This window comes from Rhipicephalus microplus, chromosome 10 (genome assembly GCF_043290135.1).
Source record: "Rhipicephalus microplus isolate Deutch F79 chromosome 10, USDA_Rmic, whole genome shotgun sequence".
NCBI classification, from domain to species: Eukaryota; Metazoa; Arthropoda; class Arachnida; order Ixodida; family Ixodidae; genus Rhipicephalus; species Rhipicephalus microplus.
The window spans coordinates 12,558,764-12,571,243 of NC_134709.1; the positions used below are offsets into that span (position 1 = coordinate 12,558,764).

The following is a 12,480-nucleotide window of genomic DNA, read 5'->3' on the forward strand; positions in this document are numbered from 1 at the left end:
CCTCTGGTGTTCTTTGGTGTGCACGGACAGCGCACCCCACGCGGGCCTTTGCTGTTTTTGCTTCCGCCGAAATGATGCATTGATGAAACCCGCGAAAGTCAGGTCAACAACCGAGAAACCTAACCATCGTCTACGAAGGCGCATGGTGTTAGGAAGTGTTTATACTTATTCGCTTCTTCTTGTGTTCAAATCCCAATCTACCACATAGTGAACACTTCTCCCTAAATCGCTTAGTCGTGTTAAACAGCTTAGTTACGTTCCCTGCGTGACCAGTTTTAATTAGCGCCGGTAATGTGGTTCGTGAATCCAGCAATCGACTAGTCCGTCTAATGGCACTGCTTAAAGACGCAAGATTAAACCGTCGCAGTATGATTCACAATATCCACGAGTAAATGTACTGACAATGTCCAAAGCACTGCCCTGCGAAACAAGTTGAATGGTATTGGGGCATCCAGCTGCTGTGCCTGAAACTGGGGCTGCGCTCGAAAGGACGTGCGAGACAGCAACCTATCACACGTGTCATGCCGAAACAGCCGCTGCTCTTACATATCTGTTTTCTAATTGCAGGTCGTACGCACTCCATATGTGGAGCACTCTGCGGCCGACTGCAGGTGTTATGCAACCGGATTCCGGTAGCGTACGACCGCGTCATTGCGTCTCGCTCCGATTATCAAGTCACGTAAGTTAGGGACAGTTACCTTGGACAAGACAGCAAGAAAACGAGAATCAGGCATAAATGAATAAAAAAGCGTGTTATCGTATTGTTATTGCAGTTTCGTAAGAACAGATAGCGTAATACCGTAAGACCCTGCGTGATAGACATCACCTGTAAAAAACAAAAAAAGCTAATGCGGTTGTAGAAAGTGAGCGCGAAAAACAGCTTGTGGTTGTCCGTCATATACACTAGGAACCAAAGCGTCTTTGCCGGGCATTGCTTATCCTTTTACGATGAACATATAAGCATTCGAAATGCCCAACACTAAAGTCTGCTATCTAATCTCCACAGCACAACGGCATTAACTGACGGTCGTTTCTAACGTTATCCCTATAGCTGTAAACGCTAGTTGCCCTCAGTTCAAGATCATTAAGAACGAAACGCAGAGAATGCGAAGGACGACAACACAGGCGCTGAGCTCCCGGCTGAAGTGCTCAGCAAAAGTATGTAGGTGATAGGGTTACGACCAGCCAGAAGGGGTTGTCGTTTTGCCTTTCTTTACATCAGGGGCGCAGCAGGAGTGTATTGTCCCGTATTGGCGCTAAGATTTACTACTAACAAGGAACGTACCGCAAGAAAACGCTTGTTTCATTATTAGCGAACGGAACGTCGACATTTATTCAATCTGTGTGTACATGCTACACGCTCACGCTTGGCGCTGTTAGTATTTGCGAAACTGTACCATACATTCGGGTATTAGTGCATACGGTATCGTATTACAGCCATTGCAGCTTCTGTGTGACATGAGTGATCGAATCGCGGAAATATTCTCGTTGCATGGCACTGTGCGTTGTTTGACGTTCGATGACTTCGTCCCTGACGGTGCGTGTGACAACGTGGTGCTTTTAAATACTGTGCGACAGCGTCCACTCATCACACTCTGTTGTTCATCCGTACCTCTGAACTTTTTTGTGACCTTTCATACACCACTTCTACGGAAGGAGTAGTGAACGAGTGTTGCCTTCTCGTTGCCATATATTTTTGTTTGTTTGTTCCAGTCTATCGTTCGTTCATATTTATATTTCTGTTATTTTTTGTGTGTTTGCAGTGCAACGAAGAAAACTTGAGTCATGTAAAACTGTGACGTCTATCGCGAATTAATATGGCTTTTGAAGAGTGAATCAATAGCATACGGAAACGGCGCAAATCGACTGACTCACCTGCGGCGCCTGAGAGTTCGGCTTTTCCGCGCTGACGGAAGACGCCGGCCGCGCGCCCAGTAGAGACACGGCGAGGAGCGTGAGTAGCACGTCAATCACACACGCGCACAGCCTCATCTCGCAGCTCGGGCGATCCGGGGCCGAATCACTTTCTCGAGTCACACCACTCTCACCAACCGACAATCACCACACTCGACGATCCATCGAAAGGATCACCCCGTCCCCGTCCCTGGAAGAGCGTCTTTCCCGCAAGAAGATGCGAGCCTAAAGGAGCTACACGGAGAAGCGAAACTGCAGTCAGAGAGGATGCGGAGCACAGTCTTGCGGGCTGCAGCCTGCCGCTGCGAGATAGTCTTTCGCTGGAGACGTGTCGAGATCTCTCGACTCTTAGTCGCCGTATTCTGTCGTCGGGCGATGCAGAACGAACGCAGCACGCGGGGCTGGCAAACGCGACTGGCAGTTAGGGGCACTGCAGGATGCATCAGTGGTCATCGCAGTTATCGCGCTGCTGCTGCTAGTAACTAGACGACGCCTTCTCGACTGATCAGTCGAACGATCATCGCGCACCGGCGTGCACGTAGTTGTAATCGAAGTGGCGGACGGGGTTTACGCTACACCTACGCAGTGGCCGTGGTCTTGGTGGGTACACTGTACCAGGGAGGTGTTTCGGCAGCCCCCGTTCGGACTCGCCTGCTAGGCTCGCCTCACACTACTGCCGACTGCGCCTGTTTGACTGCTCGACACTAACGCCGAACCGACCGACCGAACGGCGCGCCGCACTCTTTCTTTAACCCTTGCGGCTGAGCGCGTGGTGGGCGAGAGGAGGAGGGGGATGAACCACTCCCCTCCTTCGCTCGGCACTCTCTTTTCGCTAGGAGCGTTGTGGGGTTGACAGAGTCGCCCTCCTCTCCGAGTACTGCCGGGCTCTCTTTCCGCTTCGCTCTCTCCGGAGTCAAAAAGAAGGTCAGAAAGCCGCGAGAAAGGCTGTGCTTCCTGGCGAGAGATAAAGTCAATGCGGTGAAGCCCGCTTTACGTTTACCGCCGTGTGCACCCGCGTTTTTTTTTTTTTTTTCCTGATAACGGGAGACCCTGGGTGAGATTAAGGTTAAATAAATATATGTATTCCCCGTGTATCAATAAACACAGTACAGGTGCTACACCTGGCCATTAAAGGTACTCGCGCGAGACTCCTACATGGTTCGGCAAGCGGTAACAACAGTTACAAAAGACCACAAAAAACTATGTACAGATATTTAAAAACACGTGACTTAACTACACAGAGGATAATGGCAGACAAAATAACCATTTATTCAATGGTAACGCTTACACACTGCGTACATGAACCGACCGCTTCATGTCTACGGGAAAATCGTGTGCTGCTATCGCACCAGTGGGCTGTAGACTTTGCATATGCTACCCCCACGTGAGAAATGTGTTAAAATGTGTCGCGACACTAATATAGCGTGCGGGAAATAGTGTGCACGCCGCAACGCGCCATAAAACGCAACTCATAAAACACATTGCGACACAAGCATGCAACTCGCGCGCGTACTCGGAGTAATTGAGACGTCTGGTTGAGACATACTATCCTCTGGAACGTGCAGGAAGAACTCGTTTACGGATTAGACAGTCTTGTTGCCGAAACCAGGGTTATTTAGTTAATATCACGCATGAATTGAATGTATTTGTGACATTACATGAAATTCTTGCACATTTGTAGTTTGTCAGGTCATACTCAGTCACATTTATCTGTACCTATATAATCATCATCATCATCACCACCACCAGTCTGACTACGTCCACTGCAGGACAAAGGCCTCTCCCATGTTCCGCCAGTCAACTCGGTCCTGTGCTTGCTGCTACCACTTTATACCCGCATACTTCCTAATCTCATCTGCCCCTTTAACTTTCGGTCTCCCCCTAACCCGTTGCCTTCTCTGGTAATCGAGTTAGTTATGCTTAATGACCAGCGGTTATCCTGTCTCCGCCCTACATGTCCGGCCCATGCTCATTTCCTCTACTTGATTTCTACTATGATATCCTTAACCTCGGTTTGTTCCGTGATCCACTCCGCTCTTTTCTTGTCTCTTAAGGTTGCACCTACCATTTTCCTTTCCATTGCTCGCTGAGTCGTTCTCAATTTGGGCTGAACCCTATTTGTAAGTCTCCAAGTCTCTGCTCCGTAACTAAGTACATAAGTACTTAGCTACGCAGCACCTATAACTACCCAAGTACTTAAGTACCTAAGTATACCTATAATATACGCTCACCTATATAAGTACCTAAATTTACTTACGCGGAGCATGAACACCGTAGAAATTGAAGAACAAATATGTACGCCGTTCTAAGTAAAATCTAAAATTAATAATACGCGTGATTTTATTCATAACCAAACCTTCAACGCCGGTGCACTTGATGTCGCAGCTCAAAGGTTGCCGTCGATAGAGCTTCAAGAACTTTCGAAGAAGGATGTGATGCTCGTACTTGTAGCTGCGATTAAGAGAATCTGTTGTCGAGTAGACCGACAGGACTCTGTTGGTTGACGGATAAGTTGCGCTTTTCACAAGTCTCAAATAGTGTAACGATCGCCCGAAACTCGGAAATTTGATACTCGTGGCCCTAACTATACAAGTCAAGTCAAGTCAAGTTTATTAAATTGTTCAGTTGAGTTATATGGTTAGCGTTATTACAGCAGGAGGTCCCAAAGTTTCAGAGAAACTGACAGGGGGACCTCCTGTGGCTACATGGATGGGGTAATTACAAAAAAAATACAGCAACAGTATACGGACTTGTGAGTAATAATGAATAATCTTAATTAACAATAAAAATACGATCAATACACAACATAATGGTAATACTCACTATTGAGGAATAACAAGGAAATAGTCAAAAGCAAGTGAAGACAAAAAACAATATTAATGAACTCTACGTGACAAATGCAACACGTTTCATTATCAGTGTTAGCAATTATAAATTACAAGAAAAACATTCTTCGATAGTCGGGCATGCCGTTAGTTGACTGAGGATTTGCTTTTGTCTGTTCTTATGGGTCGTTCGAAGTGTTACGTTTTCGTGCGTTTAACGCGTCCCGGTTTGCATTGTGTGCTCTCGCTCAGACGTGCGTGGCCGTGCACGCGCTGGAATTCCAGCCGGGAACAATCGCCACTGTGTCGTCACGATCGGCGTGATTGACTGCCGTGGGTTGCAGTCTATAGGGGCTCAGTCTCTCGCCGTGCTGCCCGTTCCTTGGCGCTGTAACAATGAGCCGTTTTGTCTGTTGATGCGCTTAAAGCAGTTAGCAGGCGGGGGTATGGGGGTGTTGCCTGGCGCTGATATCATTTAAATCACTAGGTGGTGTAGCATCTTTTAATATCAGGGATATTAACGCCGCTTCAATAATTAAAACCTCGAGAACTGAAGAACTATTTCTATTATTGTTTCGGCCTTGTCGATAACAATATAGTTTCTAGCAATGATATAAATAATAACAATATCTGCAGGTTCTTACGTTCCAAAACCACAATATGATTATGAAAGACGCCGTAGTGGAGGGCTCCGGAAATTTCGACCATCTGGTGTTCTTTAACACGGGATGGTATACGGTACTTTAATAACAGTACTTTAGGGCAGTCATGCCTTTACAGCTCACAAACATATTTATTAAGAAATTTAAAAAAAATTTGAGATTAAGACAGTCATGTGCGTGCACCGCCACAAGATATGGTGCGCGGGCTGCACGCGTTTTGGGGGATCCCCACACCGTTGCGTGTTCGTGCTGTTGCAGCCCACGCGGTTACGCCTATAGTCGTAACAGGTCGCGCATTCTTCGCTAAAATTTACAACCGCAAGTTACATCACTGTCGTGTTTACGCACCAGGACAATATGGACGCGACGTAAAAAGCGCCACTTTACTGTGTCCTATACTTCGAGCGTTAGTGCCCCAAAATAAAATTCGCCACGTGTACGTTGGTATAGCCGTCAGGTGATAATGCTCAGAGACTCTTCGAGGCCTTTTCTCGGCGTTTTCTGCGCCCATTTGGGAGTCTGTGAGCGACCGGAGACGCGTATTGAATCCCGCCCGTATATCATGTCCCACATGTGTCTTCGGTTCCCGCTCTTTGTCGACTTTTTTGTGGTTCGTCTCTCAATTTCTTGTGATGAAAATGCGTCCCGATGGTATAGTATGAAAAAAACTTTATTGAGGTCCGTCGGAACGTCTCGCCATAAAATAAAACCGCGGTAAGAAAGTGCGTCTTTTGAAAAGCTCTTCATCCGACGAATGTTCTCAATGTCTTCTGTCGATCTACTTTAAGTCTTAACGTGACCCTCCGAGCTCCTGCAACGATGGTGCAACGAGGAAAGAAACTTTGATGCGTGTAAAGGAAAGACTCCGATTGTTTGCGAGAATACAAAGAATGTTCCGCATGAGGAAATTGTGGTGCATTGCGCACTCTATAGCTTCTTTTAAGAACTTTATTCTAAATTGATAGCCTTTTTGTATACGTTGCATAGAATAAGTGAATGAACATTGTGGAATGGGGAGGCCATGTCTTGAAAATAGCGAACAGAAAGAGGCATCAGTTACAGGCGGGGGGCGGGAGGGGAGGGGGTGTGGCAGTGACGGTGCTGGCTATGTAACTTAAAAAAACATTAAATATGTGCTCCAGTGATACGGATGTCGCGTCTGGTTAGCATCAATTGTAGTTAAGCGCCATTCATGGAAGTTGATCTACGTAGCAATATCCAGGGCTGCCATTCTCGCTCATATTAGCTTACCGCTCCTGGTGTTGGTAATACAAGTTGCTCTTGGCATCGTTATGCAGCCGTTAACAAGGGGTTATATAAAATATATGTGGCTTTTCAACGTGCATATCTCTGTGTACAACGTTTGTATCATGTTTAGCGTCATTTCGTAACGTGTCGTTGAACAACAACAACAAAAAAATTGAACAAAAGAATATTACACCACAGCCATGTTGCCTCCGCGTGCTTAGCATGGCATCAAATTCCATGGTGTACGTGAGATCTTGTCGTCGTCGTCGTCGTCGTCGTCGTCGTCGTCGTCGTCGTCGTCGTCGTCGTCGTCGTCGTCGTCGTTGTTGTTGTTGTTGTTGTTGTTGTTGTTGTTGTTGTTGTTGTTGTTGTTGTTGTTGTTGTTGTTGTTGTTGTTGTTGTTGTTGTTGTATTCAAGTCCGCTCGCTGTTCCCCTGAAGGGGACAGTAAAGAGAACGATGATTTTTCTCGCAAGTATATAGGTAACTCTCTCGCGTTGCCCCGCCGTGGTGGTCTCGTGGCTAAGGTACTCGGCTGCTGTACCGCAGGTCGCGGGTTCGAATCCCGGCTGCGGCGGCTGCATTTCCGATGGAGGCGGAAATGTTGTAGGCCCGTGTGCTCAGATTTGGGTGCACGTTAAAGAACCCCAGGTGGTCGAAATTTCCGGAGCCCTCCACTACGGCGTCTCTCATAATCATATGGTGGTTTTGGGACGTTAAACCCCACAAATCAATCAATCAACTCTCTCGCGTTACCAGTAGCGCCACGCTTGCTGCAAGAAGACGTCTGGTAAGCGAGAAAACGTGATAAGATAAAATGGTAGCGGCGACGCGCCAGTCACCATGACGTCATAGAGTAAAGCGGCGTCTACCAGGGACTATGTATACGTAGTTACTAATCGGTGAAAATCAAGTTTGTTGCCTACTGAGCAAGCGAGAGATTTAGCATATCGAGTTTCAGGTAACTTTGTTGAGACAATGTGCCCAGAACACGAGGCCACACTTTGATATGTCTGACGTCACCATGAAAAATCTCGGCGGGAAATTCAAAACTGACTTTTAACACTCATTTTTTTCTCATCTAATAATGAAAGCATGACAATGAAACTAACGCCATTGAAGTTATAAGGCTATAACTTATCAGCATAAACTAATTTATTGTTTCACTTAAGTGCTTCTATAAACAAAACATATAGAAGTGGTGCACCCGAAGTGTCTTACTGTGTTCTTGCACGGCGTCCGCGAATAAAAAAACGGCGACCGCAAAGCCATGGAGCGCCGACCTTGCCCCACAACACGTGCGACCGGCTTACCGTGACTTTGTCTCGATATCGGTTGTATAGTTTATTCGGCATAGGTTGAACCCAAAAAACAGGGCGCACGCACAACGCGTGAAGTGGTGGTTACTATAGCGTCTATAGTTCAGGTATATAGCGCGGAATCGGCGCACACATCTCCTGAACCCAGGAAGTGGTGTCAACTCGTGCAGAAAGATTGCCGGGATCTGGTTTTTTTCGATGTTATACAGTCACGCACTTCGGCGCTCTATGCCGCGACTGCCACCGAATTCAGATGCAGTCGGAGCGAGCCTATACTGCGTGATCTGGCAGCGAGATCTCTTTAACGCCGCAGATAACTTCCATGCGTAGTTCGCGTGTGAACGCTTGTGTGAACGCTTGTGAACGCTTATGTGAACGTTCAGACGCTTGTCGAACGGATTGAGTCTCTTTATGTAATAAAAAAAAATCAGCATTAATGCACATGCGTTTGTTTTGGAAACGTGCTCTTAAAAAAAAGGACAATGAGAAAGTAAGGGCGAAGTCTGGACCTAAAACAACGGTGATGTCGTGATGATGGCATGGAAGCCAGTGCCGCAGCCAGGAGGTGGCACACAAGACCTATACACCCCCTTTTTTCTTATTTTTTCAGCGATGCGATGTAGTGCACAAGCTGACAGTCGACCACATCTGTCCGCACCTGGCCTGCATTTCAAATCAAAACATCAAAACGGTGCCCCCCCCCCCCCCCAAAAAAAAAAAAAAAAGAAACGATTTCGCCTACGCCCCTGATAGAAGGGTACCGGGCTAAACTAGAAGGGTACCGGGACGTTAAACCCCGCATGTCAATCAATTCGTTGCATTCGTTAAGTCAACGCTGCCGATTTCAGCCTTTTCTTAACGGTAACGTGTTAAAACTACCCCCGTGTGTTCTCGCCGTTCCTGGGTATATATAGGACCTAATAAAGTTCGTCCATTGATTTGAATTACCTGTGGCACATACCCGCATATCAGTGGCACGTACCCGGCCCCAGTATGTGCCACTGGCCACTGTTTGGCGCAAAGCGTTTGATGACGTACGCGACGGGATTGTTACCTTATTCATGTCATGACCAGCGAATCGTAATCGTCAGACCATATTACCCTCACACACCAATTTTTGTTCATTTCAAGTTAAGAGGATGATCACGAGAGCACCCAAACGTAGGCAGCCAAAGATTTAGATAAGATAGATAGATAGATAGATAGATAGATAGATAGATAGATAGATAGATAGATAGATAGATAGATAGATAGATAGATAGATAGATAGATAGATAGATAGATAGATAGATAGATAGATAGATAGATAGATAGATAGATAGATAGATAGATAGATAGATAGATAGATAGATAGATAGATAGATAGATAGATAGATAGATAGATAGATAGATACTAGAAAAGAGAATAATTCCCCGTCCTGTGCAACGTAATATCTGTGGTTCGACATCCCAAAACGAAGATATGGTTATGAGAGACGCCGTAGTGGAGGGCTTCAGAAATTTCGACCACCTGGTGTTCCTTAACGTGCCCCAACATCACAAAGTACACGGACCTTTACCATTTTGCCTTCACCAAAATGCGACCGCCTCGGCCGGGATTCGAACCAGCGACCTGCGGGTCAGCAGCTGAGCACTATCGTCACTGATCCACGGTGGCGGCCGTTTTATACGACAAAAATGTTTTCTAAAATTATTCTTGGGCGAAAAAAAAAAGAGTAATTCAGTACCTGCGCGGCTTTCTTTCCTTCTTTCTTCTTTTCTGTATTTATTTATTTATTTATTTATTTATTTATTTAGGCACAAATGAAGCTCACAAAAGAGCAGAAGTGATCGATGGACGCGCCAAACTTGGTCGCCGAGGTTCCGACAAATCGCGCCGTTTAAATTAACGATTGTTACACGTGGCGCATATTATTCCACGCTCTAGTCCCCAGATTTCTTCATCTTCATGCTCGCATTACTTACTCCACGTGTGGCGTGATTACTTCTCGGGTCAAAGAGCAAACTACGCCAGCGCGTACATCTGCGTGAAGTAAACGGGGCGAGACGAGTATTGTTCGACCGTGAATATTGATTCTTCAGAAACAACACTCAGCGGTCCATCCTTCGTTCACACTCAGTGGACGTAGATGTAAATTAAAGGCAGTGTCCGCAATCGGAGGTTCCCGGTGAAGTTGTACTTTGTCCAACATCGAATTCCTAATCCGTATAAAAACAGCGTAGGATAATTAGGGCTGGAAACAGATCACCGCAAAAGCCCATAGACGTGCGGCCAAGTGCTCGCGAGTTCGAACACAATCGCCGAAGGAAGCGTTGGAGGCAAAGAAAACAAAGAAAATACAGAACCATCAAAACGAACAGTTGGCCCGGTCGTCGTCCCAAATTTGGGCCGCAAACGTGCACCGCCATTAGCCAAAGTAAATGCATAGACGCGTGCGAGGCTTGTTTGTTTGTTTGTTTGTTTGTTTGTTTGTTTGTTTGTTTGTTTGTTTGTTTGTTTGTTTGTTTGTTTGTTCGTTCGTTCGTTCGTTCGTTCGTTTGCGTCCTCTTCTTCATCGACTTTAGCAAGGACAGAGCAGGAGCGGGTTACTTCGAACCACTGATGATTCCTTTATCCACCGAACACGCGTAGCGGTGCACTCTCGTCCCGCGAACTTGTTCGAGTCTCTCCGGCGACCTGCGCTGGGCAGTAAACACGTGACGCACCATTGCTCGCGAAAAGAGCCCTATAATCGTCCTTGTGCAACTTTTTTTTTTCCTTTCTCGAAGCGGTCACCCCTTAATTGCCGTCAGGGTTACAAGAGAGATCGCAAGCGAACAAACAACCGCAAGCGGCAGCAACGCAATCCTCCACAAATCCCTCCGGACAATAAAGCTGCGTCGTCTCAGTGTGTCATTGTCGTCGCGTCACTGCGTCGTCTGCGCATGCGCGTATCCGTGTTCCTAACTGCCCGGACGCGAACGTTGGGGCAACTGCCTGTGATTGCTTGTCATTTTGTTATTCCGCAAACATCTCTGTTTTGCGCAAGAAACTACTTCAACTATACCTTAAAGACTCGAAAAAGTCTGCGCAAGCTTCCCCGCTGCGTTCTTGTCGTGCGGACGCGCGAGTGCGTTCGTCGAGTGCCGCTTTGTGCGAGCGCGCGTTGCGCTGCAACTGCGACACGACAACTATCCGTGCCGCCGACCGGGAATTGTTTGATGGGCCCGCACAATAACCGCGGCCGCCGCCGTTGTAAAGTGCATGAAAGGCTCGTAAAACTGCCTCCGTGCGGTGTCGAGGTGAACAACTGAGCACGTATACGCACTGTGGTTGCCGGAATTGACGTAAGAACGAGCAATCGGCGCGCAGTCGTTGGAAGACTGGTGGCATCCACACCGTGAAGCGACGTCTCTTCGTCCGCAAAGGCAGTTTATACGGGTCGTACTCATTTTGCGAAGGCGCATTCGAGCCGCATGTTGAACAATGCGCGAAGATGGTTTCACACACTGAAACCTTTTTTTTTTTTTTGTGTGTGTGGCGTTCTTCCTGCCCCCCATCAGTCCAGGGGGTGGCACACCGGGTCCATGCCGCCTTCCTCCCCCTCCGAATTTTTCCCCTCCGTGACATACAGTGTGAAAAATGACCATTTCAAATGGGGGTGACCCCGCCCAAAATCAAAGAGGTGCCCCCCCCCCCCTCCAAAAAACATTTCTGCCTACGATCCGGCCCCCTATAGATTCATTGCTGAACGTTCAATACGAACAAGCCAATATTTTGGTAAAAAAAAAAACAAACATGCAGCGGCACTCGACCTATCGGAAAGTTGACTTGAACTAACACATGCTTCGTCCCATTTGTATTTCATGGTTGCTATTCTGGATCGAATATTCATGTGTCGAGTTCACCATGCTGTCAAATTTCGCCATCTTGTTGACTCCCGGATTGGCCCAGAGAGACGCCACGGCCTCTCTTATTGGCCTAAAATGCCGTAATTGCAGAATTTGCCGTAATGACTGCAGTTGACAGTGTCCAGAAAGTAGCACCTCATTTCAGCACTACAGCGCAGCGCCTGTCTTCGCCGCATTCCACTCTGTCCTTGTGTTGTGTCCTGCACAATAGGCTGAAACGTATATATCCGCCCCTGCAATGCACTCGTCAGAAGCGTGATTGATTGATTGATATGTGGGGTAGTCAAAAGCGTGAATGTACTTTTTTTGTTTGCTAGATGCTTCCCCTGTTTTCAAAATAACTAAAGGAAAGAACTCTTGGCCTGATTTTGTTTAACTAACAATTTAAAGGTAATTGCATGTTAGTATAGGTAATTATGGCCAGTACTTACAGGTTTTTTTTAGCCGTAAACAGCCATTCCACTAATCTGTGTACATGTGTAAATAAAGAGCACTTCTCTATGCTTTCCCTCTCTGCCTAATGTTTACACATCCCTCATTCACTGATGTCCAGGTGTCAGCTATACTCCAGCGAGACAGTTACAGTGGCCACCATTACTTTCTTCTTTTTTATTCCTTTTTT

General features: G+C 46.8%; 2 protein-coding genes across 2 annotated transcripts in view; one reads left to right on the forward strand and one right to left on the reverse strand.

Annotated features, from left to right (window-relative positions):
• The window catches only part of LOC119180563 (A disintegrin and metalloproteinase with thrombospondin motifs 18), a 151,840-nt gene extending 149,247 nt beyond the window's left edge, over positions 1-2,593 (reverse strand). The window contains exon 1 of the mRNA XM_037431664.2: positions 1,876-2,593. Within this exon, the coding sequence (XP_037287561.2) occupies positions 1,876-1,992 (117 nt within the window). The 5' untranslated portion in view covers positions 1,993-2,593. The remainder of the gene's footprint in view (positions 1-1,875) is intronic.
• Positions 1-12,480, forward strand: part of JMJD6 (Bifunctional arginine demethylase and lysyl-hydroxylase PSR) — a 118,173-nt gene that overhangs the window by 58,462 nt on the left and 47,231 nt on the right. The window lies entirely within an intron of this gene.